Genomic DNA, 23,527 nt, shown 5'->3' with positions numbered 1-23,527 from the left:
ACAAACTACCGGAGAATGAAGTGGTAGAGCTGGAATCAGAAGAAATTCTTAGAGCATAAGCTGTGGTCCTCTAGCCTCTGAGCAAGGACCTTGACCACAATTTTAGGAGGTCAGGATCATCCCTTATTGCACTGAGGTTTTATTTTCAAAAGTAGTGGAGGTGTTACCATTTAGAAACTATTGTGTTCTGGGAACTCCACATAAGAGTGGTTGTTTTCAGTTCCCACCGGGAGGAGCAATTATTAGTGTGGCCTTGATGGGAGAATGGCCAGGTTGCTTGGATGAAGGGCACTTCTTTGAGAAGGACACAGGTGTGTTGAGGAGGGAATAAGAAACCTACTGAGCCAGATCTGTCAAGCCAATTTTGGCAGATGTCAGAGGAAGACATTTTAATCAAATGAATTTTAATCAAATGAATTTTATTTTAATCAAATATTTTTGATTAAATATTTTAATCAAATTAATAACTAGGGTCCCCAGGATAGAAGACATAATAACCCTACTTTTAGCGGGATGACTCAGAGACCTGTGGGGCCATGTTTGTAGTCATCTCAACCATTAAAGATAGAATGGAACAGGAAAAATTCCAGGGTTGACTTTGACTTCCATTGAAGGTAATAATTTAGTCTCTGGAAGTGGCTTTATGATTGTTGTGGAAGACAGAGGAAGGTGAGACATGGAGAGCAGGTGTTAGCTTTAATTTTTTTTGTGTGGGTTTTGTGTTACAAGTTCCTCACAGTAAGTGAGACAGATTATTTCAAAGTATACTGAATTTACATAGCTTTTGGGGGGGGTAAAGGAGTTCAAATTACTTGATCATCTCACGCATTCTTAAAAAATGAGTGTGAAAGCAGGTGAGGCTCATTATTTCTCGTTTCAAGACAAACAGTGACAAAGCACTAACATTATAAAGAAACCTAAGGAGGAGGGTTTGGGCGTACGAACTCAGGGCTTCAGGGACTGCCCAGGATGGTTTCCCCTTACCTCATCACTCACCTCTTCGCAGCTGTTATAGTTCAGATACCTAACCCCCGCCAAAGTGCATGTTTTACTAAGCAGAGGACATTTTTTTGCTATTTACTGAGGAACCTTCAGTAGTCCTTTGCCTGACTGCCTTTGTTGAGTATTATTTGATTAAATTACTATTGATGGACTATTCACTACCATGTTGCCCCAATCAGTTAAGACTTTAATCTTTCTCCAAGGGGCATATATCTAGGACATCCCTTGGACATGCTGAAGAGGGGGGCTGCTATTTTGCCATTCTCTCTGAGAGCTTTGTAATGCGAGTTTTAGTTCTATTGCTGTGTCAACAAACTAGCTGTTACTTTAAGTCACCTATCTTTTCTGGAATGCTGGCTCCATGTACATAAAAAGAGAGGGGTGCACTAGACATCCCTAACTAATCTTTCATCCTGTCATTTCCCTCTTGGCTCCAGATTTGTCCTGAGAGGCGACAGAGAAGAGAAGGAAGCTCCTAGTCTGTCCTACAGCTTTAATAAGGCTCCTTGGTGACTATCCTCGCCTGATGGTAAATCAGTATTCATTGGGCAGGCAGGAGCAAGCAAAGTCTCTTCTCATTTTGACCTACCATTGTTGGGTATAGTTCCAGAAACTATGGACTGGAGTTTATATCCTGGTTAAGAAGTATCTGGGGATACACGTTTAAGGGTGAGGGGGTCCCATTTCAGGGAACCCATGAAAGAAATTGTGAGTCAAATCTCATAGTTTGCGGAGCGCTATACAGAGAGAAATTCCCTTTAACTGGTTTCTCCTATCTTGGAGTCTGAGATATTTCCCAGATACCTCCCATAATGTACTACCTAATTTACCATCCAAAGATGTGTATAAAATAGATTTGTAAAACAATACATGTCTAACAGAAGAAAAATCCCTTTTTTTCAAGCTCTGCCTTTATTGGCAAAGTTATGGTAGATAGTATGCTTATATTCTCTTTGGAAGACTTTCTTAGAAAAATTCCCAATGAAATAATGATAATGATGCTGACTGCAAATTATCTTTTCTTTCTGGGAAATGAATAAATAAAGTAATTCCATAACACTTTAAGAAGCACAGTGGGTTGGATTCTATAGCAGATTCAACCTAAGCTAATGGGATATTCTGAGCCCACTCGGAAAAGCATTAGAGCCTCTAGATCAAAATGTTACCACGAAGAGAATCTATGCTGATGGATTAATATGGGGTTATGTATCCTGAAGGAGCTAAAGTGCTTCCTATACAGATAACACCAGCATGCTCATATTAAAGGCTCTGGTCAAATGTGATCATTGGGATAACACTATGGGTATCTGGGCTATTCAGTGGGATAACACATGGGTGTATGTGTGTGGGGTGGGAATTCCAGTGACATGCCCTTGTGCCAGAGAGACACTCAGAAGGTTGTGAGCAAGTCTGAAAGGACTGAGACGCCAGTCTCTGCGCTGTATCGCTTTGCATCATTTGATTCCAGAATAGTGATAAGAACTGTTGCAAGTTACAGTTTTTCAGACTAAGTTGAATATACTTTTGTTAGATTCAGAAGCCTCAATTCCTTTTCCAAGTCCAACGTCTACCACATGGATATATATCCTTGCTACTTGCTACTGGTCCACGGACAACATGGATTTCACCAGGGAGCTGAGGCTCTACCCAGATCCACTGAGTCAGAGTCTGTGTTTCACAAGTTCCCAGGTGATCAGCATGCACACTGATGTTTAGTGAGAGGCTTTGGCCTACGTGATTTAATATCAGTTTCAATATTATATGAATAGCTCTGCTGGAAACTGTTTTCCTATTAGAGGGCAGAACAAAAAAAGAGCTCTGGGGTCAAGAACTAAAAGGAGGCATTTTATAGCACAGGGAACTATATTCAGTATCCTATGATAAACTGGAAAAGAATCTCAAAAAAAGGAATGTATATATATGTATAACTGAATCACTGTGCTGTACAGCAGAAATTAACACAACACTGCACTTCAACTATACTTCAATAAAAAATTTTTTTTTTAAATTAAAAGGAGGCATTTTATAGTTGGGGAAGAGAAGAAGCTAAATCAGGTTTCAAGGTTGCTGGTCACCTGCGATCCATCACCACAAAGAGTTAAACTGCAGTGGGAGAAAGAAGGTTTTTTGAAAGGTATTGGAGTGAGTTCTGCAAATGTTGCTCACCTGACGTTTGTGTTTACCTATCCTACGTAGCTCCTTGAATTCAAAGGAAAGACTTTTTTTGAGGGGGGACACAAAAAGGTGGGATTCGGGGTGGGGATGGAGGAGGGCGTTTAAAATGGCTAAATCATGTAAAATATGATTTAAAGTTATCTACATGAAGCAACTACACAAATAGCTGGAGAGGGGGAAAATCTAGTCCTTCAACTAGTAATTTATGTATGCAATGTTAAAACAGGAATAGCAGATTTTTTTAAGCTTGGGTTGAGGAGCTAATCTGTCCTCGCGTCAAAAAGAGGCCAAGTTTTGGGACACTGGAATGTGCTGGAGGGCAAACAGGGAAAGAGGCAGGTCTGAAATCATCATACCATGGCCATTATTGAACTGGGGCCTTATCTGAAAAGAGGCAACAGGATGATTGGATGACTGCTGATGAGCCCCTTCTAGCTCACGGACATAATACATGAACACAGAATGCCTTGGTCATTAAAAACAAATCACGTCTTGGTGAACTGAGTTAAATCAGGATGAATTCAAACAGTTATTCAGCCTCTCCTGCTCCACATAAACTTAATCACTGAGTTATGATTTCATGCCCTCTTCCTTCTGGACTGAAAGATATTCCCCACAAAACACTAGCTTTAGAGATGAACCCATGTGGGATATTTCTGTTTGAGTTTAGTCCCAAGGTAATTTTCATTTTTTGGAGATGAATTTGTAGGTGTTCTTCTGTTACAAAATGAGAACAGTGGTTCCCAACACGTTTAACAATTTCTTTAGCTGCTTCATTAGAGCCAAATTCAATTTTCTAGTTATTAGTATTTACTCTTTCTCCTGCTTTTAACTGGGCAGTGTTCACATTCAGTTTTCACTCCCAAGCCACCATAAGTTCTATTAGAAACAGGGAGGAACACATACCATAAACAAAATAAACATTTTGTTTACGGTATGTGTTAGCAAACAGTAAGAACTAGGAGTTCTTACTTTTTACATGAATCTTAGGAAAAAAAGTTTAAGAAAATAACCATCCCCCTGCTTAATCTCATCTATTTGCTAGATTAGCAATAGTTAAATCTGTGTCTTACTCTATGCCATAATGGGCAGAGAAATGCAGCAAGAGTCCATTTGAGTTGGAGCTCAATAGCTACAATTCAGCCCCACAGGCAGAGTAATTCAAGTCTTTTTACCTTTGATACTTCAATTTTACCATGTTTAAGTACTTTGAACTTGTTAAGTACTGTCATAGTTTTTAGGATTGCTTGGAACTGACATAAGCATGATGGTTAAAACAAGGTCAGGCTTTCTGATGTAGCATTTTAATTATGTCGGGGGCATAATGACATTCTCTCTGCAGCTCTGGTCCACTGACTTGTTTACTTACCTACAGTCAAACACCCTGGCACCAGCTCCTGTGTGTGCCTCAGAAATGCAATGCAGAACACTGTGCCAAACTTCTCTTTTGAAAACCAAATATCATCTTCAGTTCATCAAATTTTTTACTGAGATGTGTGGGAGTATTTTTCCTTTGAAAAGTTAAATCATGAATCAAAGCCAGTTGGAAATATTTCATGATTGAAACAAAAGTAGGATGGCTCAAGGAAAACAAAATAGCACTTGGGAGAGTAGAAAGTGGGTAAGATTGATCAGAGGAGTGTTTTTCAAGCTTTCTGACTGTGACCCACAGTAAATAAAGACAATTTATATCACAGTGAAATACTTACTGGCCATGATGCCGTCTGATATTTTCTACCTATTTCATTTTAAAAATGCAGATTGACACATTTAGCTAATTTTGGGATGCTTTAAGTTGATTTCACCATTCAATGGATCATGAGTCATGGCTTGAAAAACACTGGATTAGAGGTTACAATTTTCATCAGACCTGAAATGTTGTGGAACACTGCTCTCTGTTGCTTTATGGCTAGGTTCTTTCTCAATGATATTTACCTCTTCTTTTTTGAAGGTAGGCTTGTCTTCTTGGGACTTTCCTCTTTTAGCTTGCATTTTAGCCCCCCTTTCTTCTTCCTTTTTATTTTCAAGAATGGTAAGGTCACTCATTTAAAAGAAGCCCTTGCTAGCTTACAAGAGGGAGAGGGTGCTCAGGTCACTCTGCATGTGGCGTGAAGTGACTTCTCTTTGGCTGTCCCAGTGCTCACATTCCCCCCGTGCCAGTGGTTCTAAACAACAACGTGGGATAGTTTCCTCCCCGCAAAATCTTTCCTCATGAGCCTGCCATCGTGCTCACTGAAATCTAGCGTGATGTGGTGCATCTAGTACGTGTGGACGAATCCTGTGTGTGGTCTGGTGCATCTTGTTCCTGATCATCTCAATGGAAGCTGTGTTTATGAGCCCCTTGTAAGAAGCAGGAGTGAAAGACAACTGCAGTGCAAGGCAGACTTAGCGATAGAGAGTTCTCTATGGAAAGGTGGATACACAAGCATTTCTTTTTTCTTTTTCTTTTTCTTTTTCTTTTTGCGGGGTAGATGGTGGTGGTACGGTGGTGGTGGTTAGGTATAGTGCTCTTAATGCAGCCTTGCAGACAGACGAAAAAAATATTTCTTAGCTTACAAATATTCCCCCACCCCCTATTTCCACACTTCCTTGTGCTACATAAATTTGTGTCACCCAGATGGTAAAAGACGCAAAATGTGTTCTCTTAATTGCCAGTCAGTTTTAAGTTGATGCTACCCCAGATGAATGGCTTTCTGCAAGTTTACATTAAGCTCAGGTCTACATGATGGCAAATCAGGGTTTTGACACTTGTTATAAAAGGTCCAAACTGCCCCCTTGCCCTCCCTTATTACCAGTTAATTCCAAGGGGGTGATTTTGCCTCCTTAAGATGATATTTCTGACCATGATTCATCGTGTCAGTTTCCCACCCCAACTTTTAGCATATTTTATTAAACGCCAAACACACAGATAAAGTGAGGAGTTATGGTCCCCCTGCCTCATGTAGACCTGTGGATAGAGATAAGTTGTTAAAAAGGAATGAGTTTAGATGCAGTGCAGAATCATCAGTCAATGCAGCCCCACCACATTTGTCATCTTTGGGTTAATTCATTTTTTCTGGTATTCATAGCAACGAAGCACAGAGCAATTCACTTCTCTCTGGTCGTACCAGTAAATTTGGTTGGTGGAATAGTTAGCTATCAATTGATTGCTTTATGCTTGCACATTGCTGTGACCTAAAAAAATGAGCAGCTTGCCAAATGATCAAGCACGTGGGGCTGTAGGAATGTGGCCTCAGTCCCAAATTTGATGTGCATTACATTTCTCGTAAGTTGCAGGCATCACACATTTGGTGCAAAATGTTTACTGTACCTGTTTCTTTTGGACAGCTGTCTGAAGTTTATCTTCTTGTACTTTCTTTTCATTGACCCACTTTCCTTCTGTTTTCTCCTCTACCTTTTCCCCCTTTATCTTTTTCTCTTGCATTTCCCTTTTTTTCTCTTCTAGTTGCTTACGTTTTTGCTCTTCTATCTTAGCTCTCTCTTCTTCCTCTGCCTTTGCCCTCTGCCTCTCCTCTGCTGCCCTTCTCTCCTCCTCCTTAATCCTTTCCCTCTCCTTTGCCTCCCGTCTTTCTCTCTCTTGTGCAGCTGCTTTTTCTTCTGCTTCCTTTCTCGCTTTCTCCTCTGCTATTTTTTGTTCTTGCTCGACTTTAATTCTCTCTCTTTCTTCTGCTTCCAACCTGGCCCTTTCTGCCTCAGCTCTCTCCCTTGCTTCCTGTTCCATCTTTTCATTATGGGGAATCTCATGTGAGCCTTTTTCCCTCTCCTCTTCTGTCTTAGGCTCATCTGTACCAATTTGCCCATTTTTCAATGACATTACTGTTTCCTCCTGGGTTTCTGCTGCTTTCTCTTCTGCCACCACCTCTACCTGATTTTCTTCAATGCTCCCTTGCTTTGGCTTCTCTTCTTCTTCTTCTTCCTCCTTTTCTTTTTCTTCTTCCTTTTTCTCTTCAGCATCCATCCAATCATTCTTCTGGTGGGACTTGGTGACTGTTTCTGTTTCCTCTATCTCGTATCTTTCCCGGCGACTTTCGCTTTTTTCTTCCTTCTCTGCCATTTCATTTTCTGCTGTGTTGTTCTGCATTCTTCTGCTGGGTAGCAACAAACTTGCATCTGCTATTGTTGGGTCAGAATCCTTTTGGCGCTCCAGTGCTTCCTGAAGGCGTTTCTGGCGTCTTTCCTCCCGCCGGGCCAGGCGCTCCAGGAGTGCAGCCTCATCGTCGGCCTCCACCTGAGTGTCTGTGGTGGTCGTCTTGACCTCCTCGTCGGGCACACTGGACAACAGAAACAACAGCAAGGGCAGCTTGCTGATTAATCGGTCAGCTGGACTCATGTGCTGTGCCACATGGGAACATGCAGGTATATACATCTCCCCATATACAACCCCATATTAGTACATTCCTGCCTGGCTTTCAACTGGCAGCATATGCAAATCTTTGCCCATGGTCTTTGTCTGGCCGTGGGGAACCTATTCTGCATACTAGAAGTGCTCTGAGTATTAATGCCACCTGGGCATTTTGCCTCAAGCAACAATTGATGAGCATTAATGTGTAAATACCTAAGCTCCCCTCACCTTTGGTATCAGATAGAGCTGAGGTGCCTACACCACAGTGGATCTTAGAGTTCCCTGGTGGAATTAAGCCCCTGATACCCCCAGTGGTAATTTGCTTGGTAAATTACCTTGGTAATTACCTTGCTCAGTAGTGAAACCTTTATTTGGTTGCCTTCCCTTCTCTGTCTCACTTCCCCACACTGCTACCACTTTTTCCTGGGATCATGTTACAAGTAAACTGTGCTCAAATCTTTGTCTCAGAATCTGACTTTCAGGGAACTCAAACTAAGTCAAGAACCAAACTGAAGAAACGAATTCCTCTTGTATCAAGTAGTGTCCCCACATGTTGCCAAGTCATCTGGAATTCCTGATCTGGATTGCTGGAACACTAAACACTTTGAGAGGATGGGAGTGTACGTTATAGTGTGGAGATGCTATACTCAGGCCAGTGACCCCCACGGTGGAGACATCTAGCTGTCCACCACAACTTATGCTCCTCGTTCCTTAGTCACAGGGAAGTGATTGCCTGTCAAGGATTATATTTCCCACCCTCCCCTCTTCCTCGCACCTAGGTGGGGCCCCATGACCAATAATTCCAATGAAATGTGAGCAGAAGTGAGATGTCCAGACCAGGACAAGTAAGAAGCAGCGGTACATTCTCTTCCCTTTCTATCTCTGTCTACTGGCTAGATCAGAGGACTCCAAAGCCCCTGAAGTTGACAGAGTCACAGGAGGAAAGAAGATAGGGAACCAGTTCTACCAGTCAGAAATACCCACGCTGGACTAGTATGTGTTACTGCATCAAACTACTAAAATCTGGGGACTCGTTAAAGCAGCTGATGTTGCCCTAACTAATAAATATACCATCTCCATTCTTTGTCAAGATTCCCATGAATAAAGGGTCTCTTGCCCTTCTTTTCTGCAGTAGACCAAAGGACAGTTAAATTTGATGTTTATAAAAAAAGAAAAAAATCTCTAAAAGCCAAACTGTAGCATGTCCACCATGGTGCTCACTATTGCAGGATGCTGGACACTGCCCATGCCAGGGGTGTTGGTCTTCACTGCAGGAAACAGCCAGTCATGTGATACTAGGGCTGTGACCAGAGTTGGAAGAACATGTCTTGCAATGTTTAGAAACTCCATCAAATTTCATGGTTCATACCAACCTTGGCCCTTTTGAAGTTCAAGTTCACTTAATTTTGGAAAAACATATTTCACATTTAACAACAAGAAATGGCAGACTAAAGGCTAGATTCTAAACTTTCTTGGCCTCAGCTGTTGCTGTAAGACACTGTCTCCATGAATTAGACACATAAGGATTAAATTTCTCTGAAAATGCAAATAGTTTAGAATTTAAGGGGGGAAATCTATATACATAAGGCATTTGGATCAACTGAATTCAAATAATTTTTAAGAGGTACCCCAAATTCCACAATGCTAGCTGGCTTAAAGAACTCGAGTTAAGAAACAACAGACTCTACTGAACCTTTCTTTGCTATTTATAAATCAGGACAGCAGTCAACAGGAGAAGTTGAGTACCAGTCAGTTGTTTAGCCCCCAAGAAGAATACTTATTCTTCTTGGGGCTAATTAGTATGTCAGAGGTAAATCATATGTTATCAGATGTGAATATGCGTGGCTAAAAAAAGGAATTTTGTACTCAATCAATGCATGAAATAACTAATAATAGTACAATGTGAAAAAAGAAGAGAAACACAAGTAGAAGCAAGATTTTAAAAGCTAGAAAACTATAGGCACTAGTAATTTCTTAAGGTATTGTTGATTACTCACTAATAACCAGATTCACAAAAGGCCTTAAAATGTCATTATTAAACTCTTTCTTTCCCATCCCCTTCAACTCAGAAATAGAAAAGGCAGTGACGCCTATGCAGCCCTGATCTGTAAGACTCTGCTACCATCTTCCTAATAATGGTCAAAATTACTATACGCAAGCACTGTGCATTTTACAGGTATTATCGTCTCATTTAAATTTAACAACATTCCTAAAAGAAAGGTATGATTTTTACTTCCATTGGACTGAAGAAATACAGTTAGTGAAGAAAGGGTCAAGCTGGGATTCAAAGCTAGGTAGTGAACCCCAGAGAACCTCTTTGCTATACTCCCTCCCTAATCAGGAGCTACTTACGGAGGGACAAAGTCTGTTTTTCCACCTAACCGAGAAGCTTCCTGATTGAATCATCCTGCCTGCCAGCATGTTCACTACTGCCTTCAGAAACCCTCTGTGTACCCACTCAAGTTCACGTTAAAGAGGCCAGAACCCTTTCCCTTCAGAATTTCCTACACAGATTGAATGAAGGGGATTATCAAATACAGTGCCCTCCCAACACACACAAAATGAAAGAATCTAAAACCAAAGCCACACAAAAGGTCTTACATGGTGATTGCATTATATTTAACCAGTCCACAATTTAAAAATAAAATTATTTTTTTCTCCATTCCCCCTCCTCATCTTTTCTATACCTTGGGGGCATATAAATGAAATATACTAACTATTAGGGTAATGTACTGTGTGACCTTGTATGTGTGAACTTGTAAAAGCCCCTTTTGAAAAAGTTGAACTTATTAAGTATTCTCGACTTTCCTGATTTCTACCAGGACTGGTATAGGAAAAAATGTAGTACTAAACTCATGAGCTTGTTTGAATAATTACATTAAATTAAACAGGATTCTGCACCTTGTTGAATATTGTAGAGATCAAAGGATACTGGTTTAGGGTGTGTATCAGGAAAAATAAGACATTTGCAATTCATGCCTACTTCTAAAATTCAAGTATTATCTGCTACTGGTAGGTACAGAGGACTATTAAACGAATACATCTTCAGTTCAAAACAGATAACAATACCCTAAAGAATGAAGGTAAATAGTTTTCCTTATTTAAGCATATAACCCACGATTTGTAGTAAATAAAAAATTTACTAGATTACAAAAGAAAATAAAATCCTTCAACTGGGGTGTGTTTAGGGGATGGGATGTGGGGGGGTGGGGAGAAAGGAGTACTGGTGTCCTAATGTCTAAATCAGATTGACTGTCCAATCTGGTTAGTTGCCTAAAACGTCCACAGAAGAATTAAACAAGCGAGAAAGACGGAAAGAGTTGAATTGGGCTGAGAAGGGGATGCTTTGCCCAACACATTCCTTTCATCAGACAGGCTAAGAAGCACCTGGAAAAATTCTCCCTTCTGAAGAGGACAGTACCTGTTCTGGGTATTGACCTCCACTTGGTCAGTCACCTGTCCCAAGGATTCTTCCTCTTGCTTCTGCCGCAGCCTTTCCTGCCGGGCACGGCGGCGCCGTTCCCGGGCGGCCTCTTCCTCATCATCGTCGTTCCGCTGGTAGGCGATTCTGTAACATCACAAAGACAACTTCTTGAGCTTGCCAACTGCCCACCATCTTCACCAGCTTCTTGGAAGGATCGACACTGAGCTTGACTACTTACTGAACCATAGAGTTCTAAAAGGATGGTTCTGTTCCTTAAGTTTAGAGACCTGATCTGACTAGTTTTTAAACTTTTAAGTATCTGAAAAGCATTAGTCCAGTAGCTACAGAGGATAATTTACAATGACCAAATAACAGCTTAAACTAAAAAGTTTACACAAAAGCAACTGCCTTTGGAGACTGTGGGTTAGCATATTTAGATTTCTTTACTCAGCTGATGACTAGCATGTTAAGATTTAGAAGCAGAAATCCAAAGAACTGAACTGAAAGTACTGAAAACGCTTATTGAAAAGATTCAGCATGTTGTATGAATTATTTGTGGATATGTTGTCACAAAGGTCAGAAAAGAATCAAGTTATGTTACCAAACCAGGACTTTGGCATTAATAAGCCAAATAGCCAACGAAACTCCAGAGCAGGAGATCCTTTTTGCTCGGATTTAATTGTTTTCCTTTTTGTTCACTTTCACTGAAGAAAAGTGTTATTGACAACTGATAGGAGGCTTCACAGTCAGTGCAGTGCCCTCTAAGGCCGTCTCTTTTGTTCTAAAACTGCGTTAGTGTCCCACTACCCACACACTGGACACATCTTGGGAGCCCACAGGTGTGTATTTAGATAGAAACCTAAGGGCTAAGGCCAGTAGAAGAGGCGCAGAGGGTTTCACATGCATATATGGTATTTAGTTTTCCTAGTTTATCAGAAGCAAAGAACTATTTAGGGAAATTATACAATCAATATCACTAGTTAGATACGTTTCCCCTAATATTTATTCCCAAGTAAAGAATCGGAGCTGGGGAACTGCAGATGCTCAGACTCATGAGGAGATAGCCTGCGTGGTCAACCTGGCTGTTTTGGAAGGAGGACTGTGTACTGACATACAGAGTGCTGAGAAGGCATGGCAGTGCTGGCTGGCCCAGGGACAAGCTGGCCTGATGGATACACGGGATGCAATGGAGCTGCATTGTGCAGCAGCCTGCTTTTTACCTTGGAGAGTTAACATGCTTTTTCACAGTGTTACTTACACATCTACAAATAGAAATCCAGGTACGTACACGTTTCATACTTATCAATGATGACTAAGCTAAGATAATTTACAAATGAAAGAGAACAAAACAGCAGAATCACATAATTTCTACCAACAAAACGAACCTAATATGACTGATGATGGTTTGCTCATGTTGGATTTACAAACTAGGTATGTTTAGATCCAGTACTTTACTTTACCTATCTTTTGACTTCAGTAATACAAATGCTATGAATGTTTTTGACCTTACAAAAACAAGATGAACAGTTCTGAAGGTTGGTTGGTTTGTTCTTTGCTACTTAAGAAACTCTGACTTCATACTTGCTAAAACGTGCTAGTATGCAACATTCAAATGCCAAATAAATAAACTGTCACTTAGTAATTCCATAAAGCTGACTGTTTTATTTCCACAAACACGGAGAGAAGGGCAGTGTGATACAGTTAAAGGACAACTAGGTTAATACTCAGAAAACCGAGTTTCTAGAACTGGCCTCTCCCCAGCTTGCAGCCCTTTGATTAACCTGCATTAAACTGCCTTGTCTGTAAGTGGGTGACAATCAAATGAAATCATGGGTGTATTGTGCTAAGGCATACTACGGTGTAGTATTCTGCTGTTATTAGGAAAGTGCAGTGGAGGAGCTGCTTTGTGAGGAAAGATGGGTTCAATTTTAGACTTGTTGAATCTGAGGTGACAGCATGACATGATTTGAATGTTCCTTTCTAATTCAATCACGTTGTAGTTTGCAGTTGAAAGCCCTTCCCAGTGGTTTGGCTTCAGTCTTCAGATTCTTGGCCTCATATTCCTTTGGCTTATTTCTCAGTAGACAGCTTTAACCACAGCAGGGAGAATGAGTCCTTAATGACTGCTTCCCAAGCTAATCAAACAGAAAGTCTTAATTTGCCCTTCTACATCTCTGGATCAGCCATGAGGTCCTGGCTATTACTTGGGGCCTTGCTTTTCCAAGACAAGCAAAAGACACATAAAAGCTCCATATGGGACACCCTATGGCAACAACAAAACCCTCCCCGCTCCTAGATGGAATCTCATTTGAAGCCCTTAATTTCCCACTATACTTGAACATCTCAGAGGTGCTCCTCTCCCTCCTCCCACCCACCCAATGTGCTTCATGGTGGATGCTGTTGGCTTTTAGTTCTGACACGACCTAGATATGCCATCTGTCTCAGCCAGGTCACGCTCAGTCTTCCTTCATCTTAGGTTTCTCATTGGAGGCGTGGCCTTCCACATTCAGATCACTGCCCCTGTCTCTGCTAACTCTTCTTGCTTCATACTACTTAAAATTTATCATCACTTTGCATCGGTAGACTCTTACCTAGGATACGCAGTTGCCAGAGCTAGATTTTTGAGGACCTTTTGTTGCTACTAATAAAGAAACATGTTAAAATTGTTTTTCATAGTTAAAAACAAAAAAGGAGCCAAAACGTTTTCATGGCATTTTGAATCAGAATGTGCCCGGCTGCTGGCTCAATAACATATCAGTTGACTTTGTAAGTGAAATTGTGCCCATGCCAAATGACTTGATATGTGTAGAAATTCTTCGAATGTGAGCCTCCCTACTTTAGTCCTCAGAGGGCAGAGCCCACAGCGGTTGCTTAGCTTTCAGGCCTCTCCCACGGCAACTACCTTTCATACTACTACCAGAGGTTTATTACTTTTCTTTCAAAATTGAAAAACCTTAGTTGTTAAATTTTTTCTGATTCTAAAGGTAACATGTACTTATTATTTTCTTAAACCAGACATTAAAAAATGTACAAAAGAGAAAGTAAAAGTCAGTTCCCTAATCCACTACTCAGATATGAACACGATTAACAATGTATTCTACCAGAACTTTTCCTTTGCATGCATAGATATTTTTAACAAAGTGGGATAATGTTATATATACTACTTTAGAAACAGCTTCTTTAATTTACCTTGTTTATGACTATTTTAACACATTAGCAAAATATAATTTCCAACAGCAACACAGTATTCTATGACCAGATGTACGTAGTGGGTGTATGTATAGGGATGTACTATAATCTATTTAACCAGACTTCTACTGATGGGCAGTTAAGATTTTTCCAAATTTATGTTCTTATAAACAATGCTGTAAAGGACATCACTATAGATATACTTTTACCACTTGTTCAATTACTTATCTAGGAAAAATTCTCAAAAGTTAGAATTCCCTAGTTTAAGATATGCTCATTTAAAGGCTCTTGTTACACATTGACAAACTGCCCTCCAGAAAGGTATGTAACATCAGCAACGTATGAGTGCTAGTTTCACCATAACAAGAATTTATCCAAAAAGACAGATGAGAACACCACATCCTTAATATGTCCACATGATAGCACAACAACTCTGCTTTAGGCTTCAGTTAAAGACAAAATGTTAACATTCTAACTTTTCACACACCAGACTTAAATGTATTTGAAGTGCTGCTGACTAGTAAAAATCATACCTAACCACCCACTGGGTTGTAATAAAAGCATAACAATCCATTTGTTCTTTCTGTGAAACTTCAGCAGATGCTGGCAGTAACCAGTCTACTGTATTGTACACTATAAAGACAACTGATGTTCCCAGATGATTCAGAAGCGCAGAGGACTCGAAGTTCCTCGGAATCATCTGAGAAAGATTAAACTATGTTGATTAGAGTTTTAAGCAAATGCATTTTACTTAAAAAATGAGTAATCCCAAATGATATGTAGAGCACCTTTTATTAAATAAAATGTTCAATCGACTTTCCCACCGAGGCTGGGTGTCAGCAGGTTTACTCTGGAGTATTATGCTTTGTTTCTGGGTAATTGCCTTTGCTCATCTCTTAGAGAACACTTGGGGAAAGGTATGATTGATCTTACTGCAGGAAGCCCAGTGCTGCTGGCAGCAAAATGGCTCATCAGACATTCGGGAGAGAGATGATCTTGTGTGTGTGTGTGTGTGTGTGTGTGTGTGTGCGCGCGCGCACACGTGTGTGTGTATCAATAAGTGCTGAACAATCTCAGAAGTCCATAATAATTACATGATGTTATTTGATTGTGTCAGTGGTATGAAAAAAGCAGAAAGGTCTGGCTTTTCTTCCATTCCCAGAACCACTGCCTAAATATCCTGGTGTTATATTATAAGAAAAAACAGGTCTATGCAATGGGAAAATGCTCTTGGAATGTTGTGGCTTTCACACCAAAGACTTTTTAAGTCTTTACCACCAGACCTCTACTGCCTCAGTGTATTCAAGTAACACTATAATCATGTTACAAGCTGTGCCTTTTAGATAGAAAGTTCAAATAAATAAAAGTATTGCAGACATGGCAAATAATGAAACCACTGAGGACTCAGCGTCTTTACATTTGGCTGGGCCAGGGTCTAAATGTACACTAGATGAGATAAAGAGGAAGTGGCAGAGGCTTCCACAGTAAGACACTGGAGCAAGGCACTAGCTGTCACCTTGCCCCAATGTCCCCCTCACCCCATCTTCTCCAATAAATATTTCTCAAGACTTGCTCAACACTGGCAAAATTCTTACTGTAATTTCATCTACATTATAGAGTTTTTTAACCCTGTGTTCTCCATAGTGTGAAGAATGTTACTCTCATTTCCTTTCATTTTGTCTGGTTTTTTTTATTTTCTGATTTGAGACTCCAGTACATGATCCTTAAAGTTTTCAAGTAAAAATGCTGGCAATAACATTTTATTAACAAGACAAGATCTCTTATCAGGAAACCATGTTTAAAAATAGAACAAGTAATAACCAGTTTTATGAGGGGGCTGATTTTATTACAAGTTTAAGAGCACTAAAGAAAAGATTTAATTTTCTATATCTTACAGCAATGGTTACTAACATTTAAAGAATGTGGATCTCTTTAAAATATCAAGAAAAATTAAAATATCATGACAGTTGCTTATAGTTTTGTTATTTATTAAAAGTGTTTTATAAAGTCTATAAACTCAACACTGAATAAAAAAGGAATCTGTATCTTATAAACAACTGTATTTATACATATTTGCAGAGCAGTCCTTCATACCTGAAACAGTTATTTATCAGACTACAGAAAATAAATTTAGGAATCTCTTCCAGTAACTTCACCACTAGAGAACCACTGGTATATAGAAAGAGATTACGAGTGCCACTGAACAGACTCTGACTTGTCCCCTTCAAGCTCTTTTGCATCCTTTAACATTCCTTGTGCTTGGTAAGCACACATACACATACAGAGACACAGACACACACACAAACCCACAGGTTAAGTGAGGAAAACCTCGGAGAAAATAAAAGGCTCAAGGCACTAAAATGAAGCCCATGTACAAAAGATTTATAGAGATCCCCCTTCAGATCAAAGTTTCCAAGTCTCTCTGTTTTCCTTAATTATTTCTGCAACATTCCTATATTTTAAAAAGAGAATGTTGCACCTAAAATTCCAACAGAACAAATAAATTCGCTACCTGAAAGAAGGACTCCTACCAGTACTTCATCATTCGTGAATTCACAGTAACTTATAGGCCAGCAGACACTTGGCTGAACCCTAAGATCTGCTTTCATCTCCCTGCAGACCCTTGTACCTCTTCTTTCGTGCAAGGAGTCATCCGAGAGAAGGTGGTGCTGGTTGAAAAAGATTCCAGGTTGTAACTGTGACACTCAATCCCAAACACCATCCTGCCCCCAGCTTTCTGCAGCTGTACGTTCCCCATGCAGGCCAGACTCAGGAGGAAGACTGACTGGGGTTCACGTCTGCAAAGGACTTCTTAGTCAATTACATTTCTCTGATTTCCATCATTCTTGGTTCTGCCAATGTCATTGTCTTAACCTGGGTCTTAATATGGGATCCAGCTTAGAGTTAAAACATCATGTGGGTTGAAAATGTGGTCATCAGCTATTAGGAGGCAAAATGATTCATACATACTTTCAGTATTGTTTTCCATGTACCAAAAACCCCAGTGACTTTCTTTCATAATATGAAATGCAAGCGATTCTCCAAACATATCCAATTAGCCCTGTGAATTGCTCAAATGCTCTTAGTAAAATTTCAGGCAATGCTGTGATCAGGAGGGAAAATCCTGACCTGCTGAAATGAATCATATTTGCTCTGCAGATTTATTGTATATTTGGAAGTTAAAAGAGGTTTATAGATACATTCCAGGCTCTTAAATATGATTTTGTTTATATATATGTGGTGTCTGTAAAATGTTGTGGTTTCATTTAATGCACATAAGGTCCAATTCTCAATGTTTTTCCCTTGGATTCCTTAAAAGAAAGGCATTAAAAATTACAGTGGAGGAAAAAAAATCAAGAAAATAAAAATATTTTCAGGTCAAAATATGTTTAGAAATGGATTAATAGTCAATCGGTCTATTAGTAATTAATATAGGATAGAATGAAAGGAAGCCCCCCTCATTTAGAATATATGTGTGTGTGTGTATATATATATATATATATATATATATATTTTTTTTTTTTTTTTTTTCCTGATAGGGAAGGTAAAAATATGCTGAATTTCACTGAAGGATTCATTGCTATGTCAGGGGTGTGCCTTTTATGGGAGTGCAAGCATGCAAGGGGATACATTACTCTGAAGAAATTTACCCAGGAAGAGAGGTATGTCCCACCCCATCTCCCTGTACACACACACATTTGAGAATTACTAAGGTTTGCAAACCAGCCACAAATTTTGGTTCTCAACAGTAAGACACTGTGTGCTTGCACACTTCAGTGTTCTCATATATGTTGTCACCACAAGTTATCACCAGCAACCTACAGTATGCTTTATATAATGGTGACATCACATGAGTTTCTATAACCACAGACCATGGTGGGGAAACATGTCGCGGAGCAGAGTAGAAAGAAACAACATCAGGCAGTGGGAGAAAAACCTCTTCACCTTGCCTCCACACACTCTCGTAGAAGGCTGGTTCTTAGTATCATTATGACTGTGACGTCCTGTCAAACAAACAGATCAGCTCTGATTGATCATGTATGGTTAGAGGGAACTCAGGGAGTAGGGTGAGTTCTGATTCTGACTCAGGGCTGTGTGGCTAGCTAGGGCTTACGGGAACACAGTTCTCACAATGGTCCTGCTCTGGGACAGGCAGACCCCCAAGCTTAGAGACTCATTGCTGAATTGATATAGATAGTCATTTGTATCAGGAAATTTTAAAAAGATGAATTCTAACTGTTTCGGGTCAGTATTTTAAATTAAAAAGACATTTAGCATGAAATATATTGTACCTATGAATGAGTGTATAGTACACCACCACTTAAAAGAAGAATAATGAACCAAACACCCATGTACCTACTACCCAGCTTAAATAGCACCAGCACTTTGAAGATCCTTATGTGCCCTTCCTCAACCCCATTCCTATCTCTTTTTAAATGCCTCCAAATAACCTCTAACCTGGATTTTAATTGTTCTCTTGCTTTTCTTTGTAGTTTTACCCCCAAGGGATGCATTCCTAAACAATTCATTTTTTAGTTTTGCCTTCTCGAACTTTATGTAATCATACTATATGCATTCTGTGATTAGTTTCTTTCACCCTACATTATGCTTTTGAGATTCATCTATGTTTATATGAATAGGTATAGTTTGTAATAACAGATGAGATACAGGATTTCCCAAACATTTCTTGAGATTATAGTTTGGATGAGATAAATGTCTAACTTTTTATTCAACTGGTGCCATAGATATTCAGTAGAAATGAAATGAATAGAATCTGGATTATTTCTTACTGAATTGCTATTTTTTCACATTTATTTTTTAAAGGAATAATGCATCTGTTAAATCTACTAAACACAGATTTTGGAGGGATAATTCCATGGCAGTTTCCTGAGATAAACTAAAATCTATTTGTTCTGTCACAAACAGGAACGAATTTGCACCACTCCCACTATCCCACCCTATTCAAACGATAAGCTTGGTCATATACAAACAGTTCAGTTTTTAATTTATAAACGTTTAGAAAGTGTAGGTATGGAAAGAGAAGATTGATGATGGAGAAGATATATTTTACTCCTCACTTGATAAGTCGTTAAGCTTTGATTTGAAATGAATGACAAGGAGTAAGAGAAATGTTTAAGTGGCTAGTAAGATAATTAAAATAAAGTAACCAAACTTTCCTCTCTTTTAACTCTGGTTTGAAATTCAACTGGTATAAAATGTGGCTGATACAGGATAAACCCAATTACCACCTATGTTTTCATAAACATTACCTTTTCTTCATCCCCAACCTAGGATTCTTTGTCTAATAAGAGTCTTAAATAAAATATTATCATTAATAAACTTGGGCTTTTAAAAATGTTGTCATTCAAAAGTAAAATCTGATTTGGGGTTGTTTTCTGACTGTTGTATCTGTTAAAGGACAATCTTGGTTTAATGTGCATAGTAGATGTGGACAATAAAACTTGGGCTTAGGTAATTTATTTTCAAGTAAAACATGATAAAACACTTCATCAGACCTGGGTGCCTATGACTGGCAATGCTGCATTCTGCCAGTTCTTTCTCTTGCATGTAGGTCTGAACATGGATATACAGCTGATGAAAAACACTGCCTTAGAGCGGGGTGCAGGTAAACCTCCACATGTCCAACGGCCGACTTGGATGCAACTGCGTCTGACCACAGATGTATTAACAAGCAGATTCTTTACACAGTCAAAGACAAACTCCTAGAAACAGAAACTTCCATCGCCATCGTCAAATGTAAAAAAATGAACTCATTTTAGATGAGTCTTATACTTAGCGTGATCTAGAAATTAAAATATTACCCCCAAATTTGAAATATTTGTGTGATGCAGTACAAGGGTTCATAATTTCATGTGGTGGGGCTTTGAATTATGGTACTGCTATCACATTGCTAAACACTGGACAAAAGAAACAAAGTGATTGGGAAAACAAAAACAAGATGTCCTTAAGTGGAGATTATGAACCTGTGACTAATTAGAAGGAATTCCTGTAAGGGAAAGCGGTATTTCAGACATGTTGACGGAAATGGTACATGGCATGTGGGTACTGCTAACTGAAGTCACATGTCCTGTGTCAGCTGAGAGGATTCTCAGCATCCTCTCTACACAGGCAGTGCTTAATGCAGGGAAATTTATGGGTAATGGATTTTCATAACAGGCCTTTTATGATCTTCTCCTCCCCCAAAAGTGCCCTCTGGAGCTTTCCTGCTTCCACTCTCATTTTTCTTAATTGGAAAAAGATTTAGTATTCATTTCCTCTTTCCCAGTGTTCTTTTGGCTCAATTTCCCTTGGGGGTGGCATGGCCTCCCATCATTCCCCTCCCCTCCACCCCGCTTTTGTCCTTCCTCTCTCCTTCAGAAACAGAAAGCTCAAATATACTGATAGATATGACACTGGAGCATTGTTTCCAGCAACTCTGGTGAGTGAAGGGACTGTTATTCTAACAAGAAAGCATACTTTGGGGGTGATTACTACCTCCCCAACTCCAGCAGTATTACACAACCTTACCTAACATCCAGCTGGCTCATAGATAGAACTGCAGAGTTTTGTTTACAAGTGGTAGCAAGCAGAAAGACAAACCTTGAATAGAGACAGGAAATGGAAAAATGAAAGGCCAAATCCTGAACTTTGGACCTATGTGAAGAACATTTATTCTTGTAGGGGACTTGGGAGCCAATGGCTGTCAATGGGTCCAACCTCCCTACTGTTATGAAAAGAATTCAAGGACTCTGCTCTGCACTTGGTGGATCATCTTCCTAAGTCAACAGAAACCTTACCTACGATGGGGCCTCTGCTCCATGTGGAAGGAATAAAGCAGATACCTATTTGTTGTGATTTGGTAAACAGCCAGCCTGACCAAACCAAACCAAACCAAACCAAATAAAGACCTCCATAGTTAAAGTTAATAGGAGACCCCTATGAAAATGTGAACATTTAAATAGATAAAGTAATATTAAATAACTAAGCTCCCACATTTGTGTGTGTGTTAACTGAATTAGATCACCGACAGCGGAAGAATCAGACAGCCGGGGCTCTGAGAGAGAGAAACATGGGCATTAGAGACATTCTTAGATAGCACTTAAATTGCTTGAGGTACCTGTCCTGCAACAGCAGATCGACACCCCAACAATAGAGTATAAACCAATACAATCACTAGTTCTTTAAAATTGTTACCTAGTACAGGAGGCACTGCTTCAGTAGGGGAGATAACTGACTTTACTCTAAAAATATTTTTTTCTAAAAATAAATTACAAAGTTACAGCATTGCGTTGGTTTATAGGTTTCTGATCTCATGTATATTCCTCTCTACAACCAAACCACTGATCCGCGTAGCACCTAGACTTTGAAGGGAGGACAGTTAAATTCAAGTGGGACATCAGAGTGATGGGCTCTGAACAGCCTAGATTCTGAGGAGGTGCTGGTGGGCGATGTACCAGATATGAATGTGGCTTCTTAACTTACAGAATTGGGGTGCTGGTTGGTAATGCTACTCTAACATGCAAATTGGCACCTAGGTGACTGGAATTAATGCATTCATCCAACACACATTTATTGAGTATTTACTCTATTCAAGCCACTGAGGGTGGAAACTAAGGTGAAAACCCTGCAAAGAGTTTATAATCTGGTAGGGAAGCTAAGACAGGTGTAAGAACATAATAATAGATAGAATGCGGTAAATATCATGAGATGTTGATAAAGTGATCTAAAGTTTAGAGGAGGAAGAAGACGACTCCAGCTAAGGGATCAGAGAAGGCTTCGTGGAGAAAGTGGTACCTGAGCTAGATCTTTTAGGATTGGGGCTGGGGGGACAGAAGAGGATCTTTCCACATACAGAGAGCTCCAATAGCAAGGCTGCAGAGTCAGGAAATATGGACATGAGAAAGCAAACAATCCAGTCTGGCCGGTGCTTGGAGTACATGAAAGGTATTAGTGAGGCTCCAGTTGTGCTTGGCACATACAGAAGGACAGCTTCCAGTAACTGGAAGAGTAAACCAACCATTTTACAAAGCGTAAGAGGGGTGCTCCTTCCATTGCGGTGGCCCTACGGAAACACACAGGGAGGATTTTCTAGTTTCAGTCTCCACTCCAGGTGTTTCATGTCACTCTGCAGCTTTCCGTGAGAAATAAAGGGCTAGCTACCCAATATCAAGGGCTCCATAAATCTTAGCTGCAAGAGGAGACTTCAGTTCAGCAAATCCTACAATCATTTAGAACAGAAGCACTGTGGAGGATCCTTCAAGAGCAATAAGCTGTGATTTCCAATTTTTCAGAGTGGCATTTATGCCCGTTTTTTTTTTTTTTTTTTTTTTTTTGCGGTACGCGGGCCTCTCACTGTTGTGGCCTCTCGCTGCGGAGCACAGGCTCCGGACATGCAGGCTCAGCGGCCATGGCTCACAGGCCCAGCCACTCCACGGCATGTGGGATCTTCCCAGACCGGGGCACGAACCCGTGTCCCCTGCATCGGCAGGTGGACTCTCAACCACTGCGCCACCAGGGAAGCCCTATGTCCTTTTTTATTCTCCACTGTCTTGTACTCATTTTGCCCACATAGAGTAAATCAAATTTTTACTTATTCTGCTTGTTAATCAGATCCCAGGTGTAATCCACCACTGTGGCAAGCTGGCAAGATAGTAAAACAACAGAATCATTAAACTAGAAGGAATTTTGGAGGTTACTTTCAATCCATGCTACACACGGTAACCTGGGGCTGAAGAGGTGAAGTGACTCAAGCAACTACAAAATCAGAACTAGACCCAGGTCTTTAGATCCCATACTTGTTTTCTTTCTAACCTATGACACTGTATCAGCTTTCTTAGGGTGTCCTGTAGATTAACAAATAGCTCCAGTCATCTAAGCCAGAGATTGGCAAACTATGGCTCAAGGGCCGAATCTGGCCCACATTCTGTTGTTGTAAATAAAGTTTTGCTGGAACAGTCATTCTCGGATTGTCTATGGCTGCTTTCACCCTTTAATGCCAGAGTTGAGTAATTGTGACAGAGTGTATTTCCCACAAATTTGAAAATATATACCATCTAGCCCTTTACAAAAAAAGTTTGCTGATCCCTGATCTCAGCCAGTGGTCCTGAAATTTTTTTATAGTGTACTATCAGTTAAAAAATTTAAGCATATATATATATATATATATATATATGTATATATATACACACATATATGCATATATAGTAACTTATTTATAAATTATATACATGTAGTGCTGTTTAAATGTTTATAGATTTATAACACAGGAAAAAGATATGACAACCAAACAAAACATATTTAAAGTAAGTTTAATTTATTAATGTCCATAAACTCTTTTGTGAAAACTCTTAGTTTAACACACTGAGATAAGTAATTTGAAAATCTGGCTATAAGTT

The 23,527-nt window shown here is 39.8% G+C and overlaps 1 protein-coding gene across 1 annotated transcript in view; it reads right to left on the bottom strand.

Moving 5' to 3' along the window:
- CALD1 (caldesmon 1) overlaps window positions 1-23,527 on the bottom strand; it is a 179,471-nt gene that overhangs the window by 23,014 nt on the left and 132,930 nt on the right. The window contains exons 4-5 of the mRNA XM_065883663.1: window positions 10,941-11,087; window positions 7,043-7,448 (exon numbers count right to left, since the gene is read on the bottom strand). Of these exons, the coding sequence (XP_065739735.1) occupies window positions 7,043-7,448; window positions 10,941-11,087 (553 nt within the window). The remainder of the gene's footprint in view (window positions 1-7,042; window positions 7,449-10,940; window positions 11,088-23,527) is intronic.

The sequence above is a fragment of the Phocoena phocoena genome, chromosome 9 (genome assembly GCF_963924675.1).
Source record: "Phocoena phocoena chromosome 9, mPhoPho1.1, whole genome shotgun sequence".
NCBI lineage: Eukaryota > Metazoa > Chordata > Mammalia > Artiodactyla > Phocoenidae > Phocoena > Phocoena phocoena.
This window is presented reverse-complemented; position numbering and strand designations above follow the sequence as displayed.